We start from the raw sequence: 19,663 nt of genomic DNA on the forward strand, positions 1-19,663 counted from the left end.
GTTTGGCAACACAGTCGTGCATGAACAGGGAGTACAGTAAAGGACTGGGAACGCTGTGTAGCACCTGTGCTCAGAGTCAGCGTGGAAGAGAGGCAGTTACCAATTCTCACCCCTTGGGGTCTGCTTGTCAGAAAGTCCAAAATCCAGTTGCAATGTTGTGCCTTCAAGTCTTTAAGCTTTGCAATAAGTTTGGCAGGGATGATTGTATTGAAGGCGGAGCTGTAGTCGATGAACAACATTCTCACGTAGGTGTTTTTCTTGTTCAGGTGTGTAGAGCACTGTGTATCGCAAGACTGATGGCATCATCTGTCGATCTGTTTTTCTGGATGCAAATAGGAGAGGGTCCAAGGAGAGCAGATGTGATTTTTGGCAAGTTGCTCAAAGCACTTCATTATGGTAGAGGTCAGCGCTACAGGTCGGTAGTCATTCAGGCTGCTGACAACAGGCTTCTTAGGGACAGGGACAATGGTGGTCGTCTTAAAGCAGGAAGGGATCACAGACAGCCTAAGTGAGAGATTAAAAATAACTGTAAAATCCTCAGCTAGCTAGCTGGCACAGGCTTTGAGGACACAGCCCTGAACACCATCAGGATCTGGTGCTTTTCGTTGGTGGACCACCCTGAACATTCTGATTTTTAAAGCACATTTGTTCTCGTCTGTTGGAAGTTTCCCTGCAGGGAAGGCAGTGAGGTATTGCTATTCTCAAACCTAGCATAGGTTTGTCCCTGACAACAATAAAAACAGCGTCTGAACACAAGAACACAACAGTTTCTGATGTCTCGCTGAAACATTATCCAAGCATTTAGTTCATCCATTTTGTTGAAAGTTGTTCACAAAGTCCGTTTCAAGCAACGATCTGATGTCCAGAAGTGTTTGACGAGCGTATTGGATGATCTAGGAAGACACATTTGACAACATATTTACAAAAACTATGAAAAAACACAAAAAGCTGTAGTTTGCTCTGAGCTCTCAGCAGCGCAGCCATCTTATGTAAGTATTGGAGCATTATGAACATAGTGTTCATAATACAATATTTAAATATTTAAAATGCATTTAATGATATATCACAGTTTTGATTAGTGATAAACCTTGGGATGAGATCTTTGACCAAGGATATTCAATGATGATTATGTCATTATCAATAAATACCCAATAGATCATCCCAAGCATTTCTCTTGGCTTTGTTTTTTGTTTTGTTTTTTTGGCATAACGACTGTATCTTACACTTAAATACAACTACAGTAACCAGGGGGAAAATGCTAAAAAGTCAAGGGTCAAGAGCCCAACTAAAGCAAACACTAATCACCATAATGGTGACATCAAACTGTATTATTTTTAAAAAGATCATCAACATCTAAATCTCTGTTGATTCACAATAAGAACTTATGTGCTTCAGTCCAAGAGAAGACCAAGAAACATTGATTGTATGCTGCATTTTATTTTTAAAAGGCAGTAACTGTATTGCAGTGATGTCTATTAATCGCTTTAAGTTCTTCTTTTTTTATACGTTTTAGACATGCACAAAGTATTTGCAACTTAATAAATAAAAATAAATGCACAGTCTATCATTGTCCCAACACTCGTTTGTATGTCTTTTTATGAACAACTTACAACTTTGGTTAAAACATTCTTAAATATAAAATATAAATAAGAAATATAAGGCAATCTTTTTCTTTATGTTTTCTAAGTACACTCAACTAATTACATTTTAGAGTGAAAATATAGTCACATTTTTCAATTCACGAAAAACTGCAATTCTTATTTATTATTCAATATTTTAATATATTAAAGGGGTGGTAAAACACATTGTTTTGAAGGCTTGATTGTGTTTGTGGGGTGCACTGTAACATGTGTTAATGCTTCGTTTTAAAAAAAAAATCATTATTTTTCATATATTTGACATTTATTCTACACTGCTCTGTCCCTCCTTGTAAAACGGTCTGAAGGTTTCCGGGTTGTATGAAGCCAGTCCCTCAAAAATACGCGATGGGCTCAGATTGGTTAGCTGGCGCAGTGTGTTGTGATTCGCTAACCGCAGTGTATGTTTGTCGGAAACGTCACGCCCCTTACCTTACCGGTAGACTTTGCTTTTGTCAGTATTAGAAACGATGGCGTCAATAAAACCACACCAATCTGAGCCCGAATCAGACCCAGAACATTTTAATGAAGATAATCGAGCAGAACCTGTTCAGTCCTAATGAGTAAAGACTGCGGATCTATAATGATCGCTACTGAATGGCACTGTTACTTTTGTATTTTTAGAACGATTATAGCCAAATATCTGTCGCAAGAACTAACCCAAAACACTAAACACTGGCTTTACTATAGTAGCCAAATCACACACAGAACCATGTTTAGCATGCCTGTAGATAAACAATACATAAAAGCTCTAATCAAAGAATCATTTACACTAATGCCAGGGTCGCTGTTGAGATTTTAACGTTAGTGTTTGTAACGTTAGGTGTTCGTCGGATAACGTTAAGTATGAATAAGCATTTAACAGACTTGTTTGCAGAACAGCGCTGTCATCTGTTTACTTCCTTGCTACAACCTATTACAGGAAAACACATCGATGAAAAATAAATCAGACTTACAGGTTGTGGCCCGTAAACAGCTTCTGTTTGTAAATCCAGCTTTCAGGTCAAGCCGTTGTGCATATCCTGCATTGAACTCGCGAACATTGTGAAAGTTTTCCTCCGTGAGATGTGCTGCGGGAGGGAGCCCCGCGTGCGTCGTGCATTCACACACTGGCAGTGTTTGTCTTATGCAGCTGACGTTGTGCAAATCCGGTGTTGAACTCGCGAACATTGTGTCTCATACACACGTGCATATAACATGCTGTATGTTAAACGCTCTGCAACGCACCCCTGTCCCTATGAAGGCTGAACAGAGCAAGTACCCCAGACCTGCAATCCGGATGGAAATAACAGCGTTTCCTCGGCATCGCGGCAACAACACTCCAGCCTAACTAACTTATACCACAACAGCGCCGCGATACAAAATGGCCTCACCCCCCCTTATTTAATATTCTCGGAGGAGGGGTTTATGTAAATATTGGGCCTGGTGATGTCACCAACCCTGGAGGAATGTGTGTAGTCGCCTGCTGGCCGTTTGCTGTAGTTCTTAGAAATGGATTTCTTTAAAAGCAAATATCTCCCTTTGCTTTAAACTTTGAACGTTGTAACTTTGCAGATGTTGTTTATGCTAAAGCAGCAACATTACACGCTAGCTTAAGTTAGAATAGTGAAATCGTGGTTTACCACCCCTTTAACACATTTAAACCAATATATTTTATCATATATGAAAATATATTTTGGACAAAATCCATAGTCAGTTGTTTTACATAATGACTTAACATAAAAAAATTAATACACCATTCTGTGTCATGATATCCCTGATTGGTTGATGTTACCATGCTGAAACATACCATTCCCAATAAATCCCAATCCCGCAGGTCCGTCACTTGCTTTGCATGAATCTCTCTCTACATTGCTGGCCATTCAGAAGTTGTCATGTATCTTATGAAACGTCTTGTATTTAAATTGCAAATATTTTGCTATCCAATAAAAACAAATCCTGTTTATATATATCCTGGGTTTTTTTTTTTATAAATCTGAAAATAAGATTTGTTTTGCAGTGCACCAAAAATAAAACTTGCATTTGCACAGCACTGAAAGTATTTCACAAGTTTCATAAATAAAACTGGATCAAAGCGGTTATCAGAACCAGGAAGATTGTAAAACTCTCTGTAGTTGTAAAATAATTCTCAAACACCATGCGCACACTATATCGAGTACAAAGGTTGTTTTCATAAAACGAAATCAAGGATGACTGATTTTAGGTTGGTTGAGCACCTTTAAATGCCAATTTTCATTACACCTTTCTGAAAAGACTGTACCCCTGTTGGCCTGTGTTAGTCGCTGTTGGTTTTCTGACTGAAAATATCGCTGCTTTTCTGGATTATTCTCTATCCTGACCCAGGAGTGTTTTCTCTGAAGAGGTAAGGGAGATCGTTCACTCTTAGTTCTCTGTATGTTATGGACAGTGAATAATCTGTGCATTTAACCTTGATATGTGTGGCATTTCAAACCATAGAGTAGTTCGGATTATATAAAACTGTTTTTGTGTGAAAAATATGTCCTGGATTATCTTGCCCCCTCAGTCAAAATGAATGTGAAAATGGATTTTAATGATGAAATGGATTTTTAAAAATCTGATTTGCCAAGTGCATAGGCTTTCTAGCATTAATATTAGGCTACTATAGCAAGATTTTATTTTAGGACAGTCTGTTTCACAGTCACATTTTGATTGGCACATTTGACACATTAACCTATTGAACTTCCCGCACCGCAAAGAACGCAGCTCTACTGAGTAGGCTAAACATATGATTATTATTTATTTATTTATTTTCATGTTTAGAGGGCTAGATAATTGTTTCGTAGTTAGTTTATTCTTTCACTTATTGTTTGTCACCGGTTGCAGTTTAATTATGGTAAAACTGCTGAATTTATGAATCTAAGACATATTTATATCTGGTGGTCTAAAATGTGTTTTTTCATGGATGTAGATGAGTTGAATTTTCGAATATGTTGGCCTAGGCAATTTTCCTTTTTATTTTATATAATATTATTCAATGCTCTGCATTTGCTGAGTAGGTAACTGATATCCAGCTTGAAAAGAAAATCTTTATCTTTATCATAAGAAGCCAACATCATCTGATAACGTCTCTTGTTTTTATAAACACAGTACAGCAGACAAAGAAAAACGAATGTTAAAATGTCGTCAAAGTGCAGAACTAAATTAAAAACTGATCACATTTAAACATTTTCAACAAATCATCAACAACTAAACCAATTCGGCGACGCTGAGAAGAGCGCTTTCCTGACAACAAATGCAAAAAGTCAAAGCTCTGTGCACCTCAACATCTGGGTTGTAGTAACCCCAGGTTGTTTTTATGTCAGATGATGGGGGAGGGGTGTAATGTTTCACCCGTCAATGAGATTGACCCAGACACTAACCCAACAGCTAATAATAACCATTAAAAAGCCGGAGAGATAGTACATTTAATTTGTCATTATCCCTTGTATCTTAAAGTAACCTAGAGCAGCTGTTTGGTAATGACGTGCGTGAATTCAATCTTATTAGAAAATGAATCTGTGGGTGACCATTGTGCAACTAGACATTTTATATTAACCTAAAACAGAGAAGCTTAAATTACTATATATATATATATATATATATATATATATATATATATATATATATATATATATATATATATATATATATATATATATATATATATATAATTAAAAAACATAATATTTTCTGAGGAAACTAATGAAATGTTTTGTTGTTAACAGACTGGAGAGTGACAGGGAAGGTGTTAGTTCAAGCGATCACCATGAATTCCAGGTGAGTTGAAATTCACATGCTTTCTGCAGGATTGTAAATTATTTACTTTAAAAAATGTATTTTAATGTAATTAACTCTTTCCTCTGCTTTCCATGTTTTCACTGTTATATGGTAGGGGGCGCAATTTCTATGCACTTTCGTCTTGTGGACTTACAATAGCTGCCACGTGCATGTGTCCGTTAATTCCATAAGACTGTAGAGCAGGGGTGTCCAAAGTCGGTCCTGGAGGGCCACTGTCCTGCAGAGTTTAGCTCCAACTTGCCTTAACACGCCTGTCTGGAAGTTTCGAGTATGCCTAAAAAGACCTTGATTAGCTGGTTCAGGTGTGTTTAATTGGGGTTGGAGCTAAACTCTGCAGGACAGTGGCTCTCCAGGAGCAGATCACCGAAAAAAAACTAAAAAAAAAACATTGGCCTGCACATGTGTGCATGTTGTGTCTAATTCCATGGATTCATTGATTCTAATGACATGGATTGTTACTAATGACATGTGTGTCTTATATGGATTCAAGGTTTTCTAAAAAAAACTTCATCAAAAGATGGAGCAAATCCGACCTTTCGTGAGTTGGGGAGCGCAATGTTCCATTATAACAATTCATTCGTATTGACTATTAGGCCCATATGCGAGAGTAGGCTACCTGTGTAATGTCTTGTAGCCTATAATTTGAATTTAATTTTACTAAAGCATAAAATACAGGCGTATAAGCAGGACCTCAGTTTTTAATTGCACGTGCTTAACACAATTCTCTCACATGGTTGCGCAGCCGACAATAGCAGGTAGGGAGATATAAGTCATGAAAGCAGAAAAAGAACGCACCGCCCGGGCAATGGGTTTGTGTCGAACGCTTTCTTCCATAGCTGGCAAAAAAAAACAACGGCTTCAGAAAGAACAAACTGAGCTGGAGCTGCCTCAGCCCTCCTTAGTACTGGTAAGTTTTAACTCTCTTCCAACTCTGTTTGGGAAAGATTGACTACAAATAAGCTAGGCATGTGAAATTTAATTCAGTATAATCAATAAATAATCTATTGTAGGCAATTAAATATAAGGAGGCTATGTGATTCTGAAATTCCAATTTCATTAAAAGGCTATCGAAAAAGATATCCGTCTGGCAGGCTTACAATCACAGTAGTGTGCGACACTTTATTAAAATAAATAGCCTTCGTTAAATATTTGAACCACTGAGGCAAAAGCGCACATGAGATGTATAAATTAATATAAATATGTAATATAAATATAAATAATAAGTAATATACAAGTGTGAGCAGCGACACTTTGTTAAATTAAATAGCCTTCGTTAAATAGCAGCACTGAGACAAAAGCGCACACGAGATATATAGGGCTATATATAAATTGATATAAATATGTGAAAATATGTAATATAAATAACATAAATAATAATTATATATATATATATATATACATACATACATACATACAATCACGGTAGTGTGAGCAAGGGACTATTTGTTAAATTAGCCTAAATAGCCTTGAACCACTGAGACAAAAGTGCACACCACACGAGATATGTAAATGAATATAAATATGTAAATGTTATAAACTATAAAAAATAAATATAAATAATATTCATATTATATATTATATTATATTATATATAAAAGTAGCATAATATACAATCACGGTAGTGTGAGCAGCGGGACACTGTTAAATTAAATAGCCTTGAGCCTTCGTTAAATAGTCTTCATTAACCACTGAGACAAAAGCGCACACGAGATGTAAATTGTAAATGTAAATTAATAGCCTGAATTTGTAAAAATATGTAATATAAAAATATAAATACTAAAAATATAAATAATATATTATATTATATGCGCTGGTGTGTGCGCGAAAGTCGTTAGTTTATTGGTTGATGACGACGACTGTAATCTGAAAGTAAAAATATGGGAAATAAATAAACATGAACAAATAAATATATATTACTGATCAATACCGATAAATAAAAATGTGTTTGTTTGTCTTTGTTTATGCTGTTCCATCTTCAGATCTCTCAGTCGTGATCTGATCTGCTCTCTCAGCAAAAAATATAAAGACTGGGATGTAAACCATAGCCTAGTCTATATTTCGTTTTGCCAGCACTTTTTTTTCAGATATCATTCCATCTCTGTTCTAATTGTTCCTGTCCTAAACGTGAAAAAATCAATGTAAAATAAACATGTTCCTTATTATGTTCAATTGCCTGTGCTGGTGTGTTACCGCTGAACCGTGGGAATTTCTTGCTTTTCAACCGCGGTAAGAAAAAATCCATACCCTCCCAGCCCTACTCTCAGGAGCTCAGAGAACTCAAGCGTGGTACAGTGATAGGTTGCCACCTGTGCAATAAGTCCATTCGGGACATTTCCTCACTACTAAATATTCCACGCTCAACTGTTAGTGGTGTTATAACAAAGTGGAAGCAATTGGGAACAACAGCATCTCAGAAACTAAGTGGCAGGCCAGGTAAAATCACAGAGCGAGGTCAGCGCATGCTGAGGGTCACAGAAGTTGCCAACTTTCTGCAGAGTCAAGAGCTCCAGACCTCCAAACTTCTGTGGCCTTCAGATGAGCTCAAGAACAGTGTGTAGAGCTTCATGGAATGGGTTTCCATGGCCGAGCAGCTCATCCAAGCCTTACATCACCAAGTGCAATGCAAAGTGTGGGATGCAGTGGGGTAAAGCACGCCACCACTGGACTCTAGAGCAGTGGAGATGTGTTCTCTGAGTGACCAATCATGCTTCTCTGTCTGCCAATCCAATTGACGAGTCTGGGTTTGGTGGTTGCCCCTTCCTGTTCCAACATGACTGTGCTCCAGTGCACAAAGCATCGGTCCGTAAAGACATGGATGAGTGAGTTTGGTGTGGAGGAACTTGGCTGGCCTGCACAGAGTCCTGACCTCAACCCGATAGAACACATTTGGGATGAATTAGAGCGGAGACTGCGAGCCAGGCCTTCACTCGTTAACTTCCCTCCATCTTGTTCACTCAGATGTGCGTCATTGCTTATGTTGCATGAGTGCAACATAAGCAATAACATAAGCTTAGATATGTTGCCTTAGCCCTTGATCACTTGGAATTTAGTTTTTTTTTTCTTACGAAATTGTTTTAATGCAGCATTCTATATGTATATAGGTGTGTTTGGGTCATTTTAAATATTTCTTTAAAATAATTAATATATCAGAGTTTTTTGTGGTGGGGTAAATTAAACGTAATATGTGGTGACGTCACAATCATGTTGCATTGTGGTATATGGAGCTGCCTGAAGTGTACATATGAAGTAGACCAGCTCCCTCGGTCAAAATCGAAGGAGCGAGGGTCTGTCTATATAAACTTCCCTCTTCCACTTCACAAAGTCGAAACGCACTTCAAAATGGCGGCAGGGATTCCCCCAAGGGGGAGTGCTTAGGGAAGTTTGCGAGTGCATGTCTAAAAGTGGAGTAGAACGCAGCCTCAGTGAGCAGATGCATATGTAAATAACATGATCATCAACATTAAACAGCATATAAATCAAAACTACATCGTTTTTTTAGCAAAACGATTTTTTTTACGCCTAAGCGAGCGTATACACAGGCATTCGACGCATGTGCAGTTTTAAGCAATCTCTTGCCACGAGTTACAACCCATGTAAATACTGCAATAAAAAATGTAATGCGCATGTGAAACCTGCATGTGCAAAGTACGCGCGGTTACAAAAATCCAGCGGTGCGCGTTCAGTATGCCCATACTCCTCTAATGACGGAATTCGCACCACGCGCATTGTACGCTGACCTTCGCGTATGCGTAAAAAGGGAAGTACACTCTGGACTTCATGTTACTGAATGAAGAGCTATAGGACTGTGAAGCTTTGGAAGCTCTAGACAGTAGGTGCTGCTCCAACACTTTTTGTGAGAAAAATTGTGATGATGATGTGGTAAATGGTCCCATCTGAATAAGTCCAATTAACTGATGCAAAAACACTGGCATCCAGCCATCTACTGTATATCTAAAAAAAAACATGTCAATAAAACTGCTGACCTCAAGGTAAATATGAAAAAAAAAAAATAAACGTCAACTGTAATTGGAGTAAATTATTGTTTCTTTACATTATTATGTTCATGTATATAACACAAAATGTCTTTTATACTCTTTAATTCTTTCTACACAAAATGTCTGACATTTGCCTCCATATTTATGTTACAGAGAACTGAGTCTTCTACCAAACAGATCAACTCTGATTCATCAAGGTCCTCCAAAACGATATCGTCTACATACAGAGAGAAAAGTGCTTGATGAGAATGGAAAAGTCAGAAAATGGACTTATGGGAAAAAAGACACTAGTAAACAAAACAAAATTGTTCTGCTGGTGGGAGAAACCGGCACTGGTAAGACGACTCTCATCAACACCATGGTCAACTACTTACTGGGTGTAAAGTTTGAGGAAGAACTATGGTATGAAATCACAGAAGAAGCAGCAAGCGACCAATCAGAATCACAAACCTCTGAAATCACCATGTATGAGGTCTGTCCTGAAGAGAGTCCTGTATCGGTCACCATCATTGATACTCCAGGATACGGAGACACTAGAGGACTGGAAAGAGATCTAGAAGTTGCTTCGAACTTATCCACTCTGTTTCAGAGCAATGATGGCATTCGTGAAGTTGATGCCGTGTCTTTTGTAATTCAAGCGTCTAAGAATCGTCTCTCGGACAGACAGCATTACATCATCAGTTCAATTCTGTCTTTGTTTGGAAATGACATTGTGAACAACATTGTGTTTCTAATCACACACGCTGATGGTCTGCCACCCCAAAATGTCCTCAGCGCCATCAATAAAGCGAGAATCCCCTGCAGACAAGACCAAAGCGGCCAACCGGTTCATTTCTTATTCAACAATCGGCAGGCTGATGCCCGTCACAATGAGAGACGTTACCTTCGTGCTCAAAGAGACGCCTGGGAAGACAGCATGGACAGCATGAAGCATTTCCTTCAGTCTCTGGATGAAAAGAACAGAAGAAGTTTGGAGTTGACTTCAGATGTCCTCATAGAGCGCATTCAGTTTGAAGCATTTATTTGCAACTTACAGCTGCGAGTCGAAGAGAAAGAGTCGAAGAAGTCTGAAAAAATTCAGATCCAGGAGGTAATGAGACAAAACAAGGAAAAGATTGAGGAACATAAAAACTTCACAATTAAAGTAAAAAAGACTGTCAAAATTAAGGTTCCCATTGAAAGTGCTTCATGGAAGAACAGGAAGGCGACGACCTGCACCGTCTGTGAGGAAAACTGCCATGAGTTCGACTGCTGGTGGGTTTCTGATCCCAGCAAATGTGAAGTCATGAAAAACGGATACTGCACTGTATGCACAGGGAAGTGCCATCACAGCAAACACGTCAAAGAAGACAAGAAATACGTCATCAGATATGCAAGCAAGTTGATAGATTTTGACAATTTTAGAAAGGAATATGAAAAAGCTCAAGTACAAACCAAGAGATTCTCGGTTATAATGGATGATCTTGACAAAGATCTGCAGGCGCTTGAGGACCAAAAGTTAATTCTTCTGTTCAATGCCTACAAGAACATCAAGCATCTGTCTCAGATCGCATTAAAGCCAGACTCGGCCTTCACTCTTCAGCATCTGGACTTCTTCATCCCTAGAGTGAGGGAGGCTGGGAAAGAAGACTGGGTCCGAGAGCTGGAGGAAATGAGGAAAACCGCTGAAGCTGAAGAAGCCAATAAAGATGCTCTGAGTTACCTGAAAGCTGGTCTGGCAAAACTTGTCTTTGGTGAACAATCAGATGCGTAGCAACAGGGCAGGCAAGGCAGGCAATTGCCGAGGGCTGATCATTTAAACAGTCAGAAATGTTAACCCCCTTACAGGGAGACTCATACAGGCATGATCACTTGCATTTCTTTCCTTATAACGGCTGAAACAACTTAAAATGCTCCATCATTTATGGTTATATAGGATAAATATGTAGTAAAAACTTATGGTCATGTAAGAGTAATACATCATTTGAAACTGTAAAAGGTCTCTTTATTTGTGTAAACTCACAATAACAACGTTTATGCATGCGCTTGAGCCCAGAATAGGCTATAATCCTCCATGCATCCAGTATTCACAGCAAACACCCCAGTGTTAAATTAAATTAAGTACAGACTGACTCAGAGATAATTAAGTCATCAATGGCATGTTGATTGACCATTAGTGAAGACACCTGATGATAACAAGCAGAATCGCTGAACGAAAGAGTATTTAGGTTTTTAGGTCACCATCATGGGGAACAGTGTTTGATTTAGTTGGGCCCTTGACTTTTTAACATAACTTTTTCAAGGCAGATCTTATGCTGTAGAATCACAGAGCTGCTGAAATCAATGAAATCAACCATAGGCATAAATCATGGGGGCTCAGGACCCCCCTACTGAGGGTTGACACAACCTACAACATCTGATCACATATCTCTTGGCTTGTCTCGCAATAACTTGTCTCGCTGTGTTTAAGCAGCCTAATTAAATAAATATAAATTTGTGATTTGTCGACTAATTGCTTAAATGAATGACTACTAGTCGAGTAGAAAAATCTTTAGTCGGGGGCAGCCCTAATCAATAAATTTCCTTAGTTGACATTATTTAATTGGTAATTAGTTTATCCAGCTCCTCTACTTCAAATCAATTATGTTAACACTATTTAGTTGATAAACCAATAAAATAATAAAATGAAGATTAAATTAAGATGCTGGCCATATATTTCTATATGTATGAGCTTGTTGTTGCTTGTTCCTGTCACCACCACACAAAGCATCGTTTTTAAGGTGACAATCCATTTTAATAAATATGAATATTGTACTGTATCTTGAAGAGTATTGTATCTTCTATCATAAAGATGAAGAAACACATTACAATGTTTGTAAAAAATAAACAATTTATGTTCTCTTAGATGTGTTTTGACTACTTTTTGTATGTTGTGTTATTTTAGTGGTAACAAAGATATATTAATATACCCAGTCGTTTAGCCATCACAAGTTGGCCCTTGTCAAACTCGCTCAAATCCTTACGCTTGCCCATTTTTCTTGATTCTAACACATCAACTCTGAGGACAAAATGTTCACTTGCTTCCTAATATATCCCACCCACTAACAGGAGCCGTGAGGAAGAGATAATCAGTGTTATTCACCTGTTATGCCTGATCGGTGGACAGCTATGGTAACTTAAACTGAGAACCTTTATGTTTAAGTGTAGCCAAACTTTGATGTCATAGTTCAACCACTAGAGGGAGTGATGTGTCCGCCATAAAGTAACTGAGGATTGTGAACAACTACAAGACATTAATTTGTTAATTCGGCTGATTCGTTCTTGTTTCTCATTCCTTTGCCCTTCAGTCCTTCCATCATGATGATGACAGGCTGTATCAGGACAGAGAAAGCAAAAACTTTAATTACAAAAGTTACATAGCCTACTTCAACAGTGCTTTATCGAAGGGATACTTCGATATTTACCCCCAAAAAAATTATTCTGACATCATTTCCTCATATTACTTTCTGTGGAAGAAAATAAGAAGATATTTTGAAGACACATTTTTGGTTCCTATTCACATAACACTGTATTATTATTTATTCAAAATGAATTAATCAAAAACAAGAGGATTCGGCACACCTAGTCCAACAAACATAGCAATTACGTTAAAAGAAACAAGATATTCAAGAGCAACCATTTTAATGAAGAATTGAATAAACATCAGCTAAAGTAAAAGGAAAAGCAATAGGAAATATTTTCAGGTAAGTATCATCTATATAATTTGTAAATGTATGTATTTGTCAGGTGTGTGTAATACTGTAATTATAGTGGCACCAGCCTATATAATCATGGATGAACAATTATAAATGTAACGATTGATAAAGCCAGCAGGATTCAGAGTTATGATGAGAAATGACCTTTGGGTTCGGCTCTGAACCGTCAGTCATGCTGTTGAACCGGTTTGTCCAGTTCAAGTGAACAAAAAATGGAACCACAAACTATTTTGAGAACTTGAGTGACGGAGAGAAGGATCGGAGGAAAGCTGGCAGAACGGAGGTACGTTCACTTTAATCTGTTTTTATGGCCATAAAAGAGTGTTTTATACATGTTTAAATGATTTTACATGACAGTCACTTATATAGTCACATGGAGTTTTTGTGATGAAAACTGAATGAGGTGTCAGACTTTATATATTCAGTGCTCTCACATGGAAACATGCAGAATGATAATGCTTTATTTCTTTATGCTTTATTGCTTATGTTCTTCTGGTAAACCCCATCTGAACTGGGAAATGACACAAACTAGTGTCTAAAATAGAGACTTTCCTTTCTCATTTCTTTAGAAAAACAGCCAATCATATGTGTGTTTACATGTTTAATCAAATGTTTGAAGGATTAAACACATCACCTTATTTCTGAATGTTCAAAAATATATATTTTTAAATATTGTTAAAATGTTATTTCTTGGTTATGTGAATGTTAAGGTATCATTCTTCACACATTATTGGAACGTTACTCTTGAGTGTTCTCTGAGCGTTACTTTTTAATGTTCTCTGAGTGTTACTCTTGAGTGTTCTCTGAGCGTTACTCTTAAATGTTCTCTGAGCGTTACTTTTGGATGTTCTCTGAGCGTTACTCTTGAATGTTCTCTGAGCAATACTCTTGAATGTTCTCTGAGCGTTACTCTTGAATATTCTCTGAGTGTTACTCTTGAATGTTCTCTGAGCGTTACTCTTGAATATTCTCTGAGTGTTACTCTTGAATGTTCTCTGAGCAATACTCTTGAATGTTCTCTGAGCCTTACTCTTGAATATTCTCTGAGCGTTACTCTTAAATGTTCTCTGAGCGTTACTTTTGGATGTTCTCTGAGCGTTACTCTTGAATATTCTCTGAGCGTTACTCTTAAATGTTCTCTGAGCGTTACTTTTGGATGTTCTCTGAGCGTTACTCTTGAATGTTCTCTGAGCGTTACTCTTGAATGTTCTCTGAGCGTTACTCTTGAATGTTCTCTGAGTGTTACTCTTGAATGTTCTCTGAGTGTTACACTTGAATGTTCTCTGAGCGTTACTCTTGAGTGTTCTCTGAGCGTTACTCTTGAATGTTCTCTGAGCGTTACTCTTGAGTGTTCTCTGAGTGTTACTCTTGAATGTTTTCTGAGTGTTACTCTTGAGTGTTCTCTGAGTGTTACTCTTGAATGTTCTCTGAGTGTTACACTTGAATGTTCTCTGAGCGTTACTCTTGAGTGTTCTCTGAGCGTTACTCTTGAATGTTCTCTGAGCGTTACTCTTGAGTGTTCTCTGAGTGTTACTCTTGAATGTTTTCTGAGTGCTACTCTTGAGTGTTCTCTGAGCGTTACTCTTGAATGTTCTCTGAGCGTTACTCTTGAATGTTCTCTGAGCGTTACTCTTGAATGTTCTCTGAGTGTTACTCTTGAGTGTTCTCTGAGTGTTACTCTTGAATGTTCTCTGTGTGTTACTCTTGAATGTTCTCTGAGTGTTACTCTTGAATGTTCTCTGAGCAATACTCTTGAATGTTCTCTGAGTGCTACTCTTGAGTGTTCTCTGAGTGTTACTCTTGAATGTTCTCTGAGTGTTACTCTTGAATGTTCTCTGAGCAATACTCTTGAATGTTCTCTGAGCGTTACTCTTGAGTGTTCTCTGAGTGTTACTCTTGAATGTTCTCTGAGTGTTACTCTTGAGTGTTCTCTGAGTGTTCTCTGAGTGTTACTCTTGAGTGTTCTCTGAGTGTTACTCTTGAATATTCTCTGAGCGTTACTTTTGGATGTTCTCTGAGCGTTACTCTTGAATGTTCTCTGAGCGTTACTCTTGAATGTTCTCTGAGCGTTACTCTTGAATGTTCTCTGAGTGTTACTCTTGAATGTTCTCTGAGCCTTACTCTTGAATGTTCTCTGAGTGTTACTCTTGAATGTTCTCTGAGTGTTACTCTTGAATGTTCTCTGAGTGTTACTCTTGAATGTGCTCTTAGTGTTACTCTTGAATGTTCTCTGAGTGTTACTCTTGAATGTTCTCTGAGCGTTACTCTTGAGTGTTCTCTGAGTGTTACTCTTGAGTGTTCTCTGAGTGTTACTCTTGAGTGTTCTCTGAGTGTTACTCTTGAATGTTCTCTGAGTGTTACTCTTGAATGTTCTCTGAGTGTTACTTTTGAATGTTCTCTGAGCGTTACTCTTGAATGTTCTCTGAGTGTGACTCTTGAATGTTCTCTGAGTGTTACTCTTGAATGTTCTCTGAGTGTTACTCTTGAGTGTTATCTGAGTGTTACTCTTGAGTGTTGTCTGAGTGTTACTCTTGAATGTTCTCTGAGTGTTACTCTTGAATGTTCTCTGAGCGTTACTCTTGAGTGTTCTCTGAGTGTTACTCTTGAATGTTCTCGGAGCGTTACTCTTGAGTGTTCTCTGAGTGTGACTCTTGAATGTTCTCTGAGTGTTACTCTTGAATGTTCTCTGAGTGTAACTCTTGAGTGTTCTCTGAGTGTTACTCTTGAGTGTTGTCTGAGTGTTACTCTTGAATGTTCTCTGAGTGTTACTCTTGAGTGTTCTCTGAGCGTTACTCTTGAGTGTTCTCTGAGTGTTACTCTTGAATGTTCTCTGAGCGTTACTCTTGAGTGTTCTCTGAGTGTTACTCTTGAGTGTTGTCTGAGTGTTACTCTTGAGTGTTCTCTGAGCGTTACTCTTGAGTGTTCTCTGAGTGTTACTCTTGAATGTTCTCTGAGTGTTACTCTTGAATGTTCTCTGAGTGTTACTCTTGAATGTTCTCTGAGTGTTACTCTTGAATGTTCTCTGAGTGTTACTCTTGAATGTTCTCTGAGCGTTACTTTTGAATGTTCTCTGAGCGTTACTCTTGAATGTTCTCTGAGTGTTACTCTTGAATGTTCTCTGAGTGTTACTCTTAAATGTTCTCTGAGCGTTACTCTTGAGTGTTCTCTGAGTGTTACTCTTGAATGTTCTCTGAGTGTTACTCTTTAATGTTCTCTGAGTGTGACTCTTGAATGTTCTATGAGTGTTAGTCTTGAATGTTCTCTGAGTGTTACTCTTGAGTGTTCTCTGAGCGTTACTCTTGAGTGTTCTCTGAGTGTTACTCTTGAATGTTCTCTGAGTGTTACTCTTGAGTGTTCTCTGAGTGTTACTCTTGAGTGTTCTCTGAGTGTTACTCTTGAGTGTTCTCTAAATGTTACTCTTGAGTGTTCTCTGAGCGTTACTCTTGAATGTTCTCTGAGTGTTACTCTTGAGTGTTCTCTGAGTGTTACTCTTGAGTGTTCTCTGAGCGTTACTCTTGAATGTTCTCTGAGCGTTACTCTTGAATGTTCTCTGAGTGTTACTCTTGAGTGTTCTCTGAGCGTTACTCTTGAATGTTCTCTGAGTGCTACTCTTGAGTGTTCTCTGAGTGTTACTCTTGAGTGTTCTCTGAGCGTTACTCTTGAATGTTGTCTGAGCGTTACTCTTGAGTGTTCTCTGAGTGTTACTCTTGAATGTTCTCTGAGCGTTACTCTTGGATGTTCTCTGAGTGTGACTCTTGAATGTTCTCTGAGTGTTACTCTTCAATGTTCTCTGAGTGTTACTCTTGAGTGTTCTCTGAGCGTTACTCTTGAATGTTCTCTGAGTGTTACTCTTGAGTGTTCTCTGAGTTTTACTCTTGAATGTTCTCTGAGCGTTACTCTTGAGTGTTCTCTGAGTGTTACTCTTGAATGTTCTCTGAGCATTACTCTTGAGTGTTCTCTGAGCGTTACTCTTGAATATTCTCTGAGTGTTACTTTTGGATGTTCTCTGAGCGTTACTCTTGAATGTTCTCTGAGTGTTACTCTTGAATATTCTCTGAGTGTTACTTTTGGATGTTCTCTGAGTGTTACTCTTGAATGTTCTCTGAGTGTTACTCTTGAGTGTTCTCTGAGTGTTACTCTTGAGTGTTCTCTGAGTGTTACTCTTGAATGTTCTCTGAGCGTTACTCTTGAATGTTCTCTGAGCGTTACTTTTGAATGTTCTCGTGAACTCTTTAAAGGGTAACTAAACCCTAAACCAACTTTTTTAGTTAATGATCTGCAAGACTGGGGCTTTATTAATGCTGTTCATTGATTTGAGTAAATGTTTTGACATTTGGGTATAAAGTGTTTTAATTCTATAATATATGTTGTAAACTGTCTAAGTGCTTCCCTCTTAAGGTTGAACGGTGGCTACTGCAGTTGAATTTTCCTATTGGACGTTGTGGGTCATCGTGACGTAGGATGGTTCTTCCAACAGCTCACACGCAAGTGCTTGCCGTGGTAACGAACAACAATACTATAACGTGCTGGCGTATATAGTCTAACTTTTATTTGAGGAAAACTGTTTATAATAGGCTATTAGGTTTGAACTTATTGGTCCTGCGCTGCTTATTGATTCAGTTAATTTGAATGAAAATACATTGTATGTATCTGATCTATTTTTAGTGGCATTCAGTATAAGGATTTGACTGTTCATAGATTAGATCAGGTGTCTCATTCTCTCTTGCGCTGCTGCTTCGCTAACATTGTCGGCATCGGGAGGTAACGCAGTTTGAGCCAGCGGCTCGCATTGTTAAGGCTCCAGGTCTGTGTCTACAGACAATTCACCCTCCTCCACTTCAGGTGAAGGTGGGGGAGAATGATCGCTCTGTTGCAAAGCTACTGGCGTCACTCCAGTCATTCTCCATCTTTGCGACTCGCAATTCAGACAGCTGTCAATCAATCCGTCACAGCGGGTCTCAGGTGCGCGCCCTCCACTCAGCCCCGCCCTCGGTTCGTCCCCTCTGTCTCCGCTGGGCTCTGCCCACTTTACCAGCATTTTTCAAAAATTGCCAGTGGGTGGAGTTAAGCTCTGAGCAGGGGTTTAGTTACCCTTTAATGTTCTTTGAGCGTTACTTTTGAATGTTCTCTGAACGTTCTAAAACAAATAGTAACATTATTGAAGTCCAGATGGCTTTGAACGAACGTTCTATTAACGTCACAGAAGAATGTTTATTCATAAATATGAGAGAACGTTCTTTCTGAGCAAGCACACATCACTGATTAACCTTATACAAGCTGGACAGAGTGGGAGTAACTAGATCATGGGTTTGATTCTCAGGGATCTCACCAGACACAACATAAACAGACCAGGACAATAGGGCTGTTTAATATTTCAGTTTGACCCGCACCACACAGTTGATGAAAATGCTGGTTAACCTAGAAAGCTTCTCTTGAAATTGTGTGACTATTTCTCAATTATCGTCATGAACATGGTTTATGCATTAGACTTTTTTTATTCGAAGCACATTATAAGTCGTTTACGCCAAATAAATAAATGCACTAGACAGTGGGATAAAGCAAGAGGCATAATGACCTTCGCTGTGAGTTACAGGGAAAATAAGGGACGAGTTTATGGAAAACAGTGTCATATGAAAAGGCCAGATATGCAAACGAATGCAACCAGACAAAGACTTTATGACAGGTCCAGAGCAAAACATGACATTCTTCACTAGGAAACCTTCATAGGTAGTACGTTATTTAGTTCGTTTTCCTCATTGAATCAGGCTTGTGTTGGTCTTTCGGTTCAGGGTTTATTTCAGGACGTTCTTTGGCTGCATCAGAGATTTCAGTGGATACACACGGCAGTTTTTACAGTTTTTCGGGAGGTCTGGACGAGCCCTGGTGCTTCCCTTTGATGTGATGTGTGTCGTAAGATCCAATTCAGTGATGATAATACAGGTAAAGCAATCCTTTGTCAGTGGTTGACTCATGCGGTGTTGTGAGAGGCTTTGTGCCTGTTTATGACTCACTGGTTCAGAAGAACAACTCGTCTGAATCTAAGCAAATGTGTTGAGTTTTATGCTCTTATATACAAACTAATGTTCAGAAGTTTAGGATCGGTAAGAATTTTTTGTTTGTTTGAAAGAGTCTCTCCTGTTCACTAAGGCTGTGTTTATTTGATCAAAAAAACAATAAAAACAGTGAAATATTGCTCCAATGTAAAACAGCTGTAAATATATAGTAACGTGTCATTTATTCCTGTGATCATTACTCCAGTCTTCAGTGTCACATGATCCTTCAGAATTCATTCTAATATGAGAATTTGATGCTCAAGAATTTTTTAATGGAACCGGATTCTCAGGATTCTTTGATGAATAGATAGTTCAAAAGAATTTATTTTGTAACATTATAAATGTCTTTACTGTCACTGATAATCAATTGAATGCATCATTGCTGAATTAAAGTATGAATTTATTTATCTTACTGACCTCAAACTACACCACTACATACATCGATC

At 38.3% G+C, this 19,663-nt stretch overlaps 2 protein-coding genes across 4 annotated transcripts in view; both read left to right on the forward strand.

The window, feature by feature from the left end:
* Positions 1–296: 296 nt before the first annotated feature.
* On the forward strand, positions 297–11,183 carry LOC307118725 (uncharacterized protein; the record flags this gene model as incomplete). The annotated part of the gene is made up of 2 exons (XM_079804459.1): positions 297–508; positions 9,584–11,183. The coding sequence occupies 2 exons, from the start codon at positions 297–299 to the stop codon at positions 11,181–11,183; spliced, it is 1,812 nt and encodes a 603-aa protein (XP_079660585.1).
* Positions 11,184–13,396: 2,213 nt separating this feature from the next.
* The window catches only part of LOC307142562 (adenylate cyclase type 2), a 39,372-nt gene continuing 33,105 nt past the window's right edge, over positions 13,397–19,663 (forward strand). For 2 of the 3 annotated variants that reach the window (XM_079843531.1, XM_079843532.1), the window contains exon 1: positions 13,397–13,447. The gene's annotated coding sequence lies outside the window, so the exon portion shown is untranslated. Of the gene's footprint in view, positions 13,448–18,863; positions 19,105–19,663 lie in introns of those variants that run through there. The other variant, XM_079843533.1, reaches the window with a different exon arrangement.

Source organism: Gobio gobio (genome assembly GCF_949357685.1).
Source record: "Gobio gobio genome assembly, chromosome: 2".
Lineage (NCBI taxonomy): Eukaryota > Metazoa > Chordata > Actinopteri > Cypriniformes > Gobionidae > Gobio > Gobio gobio.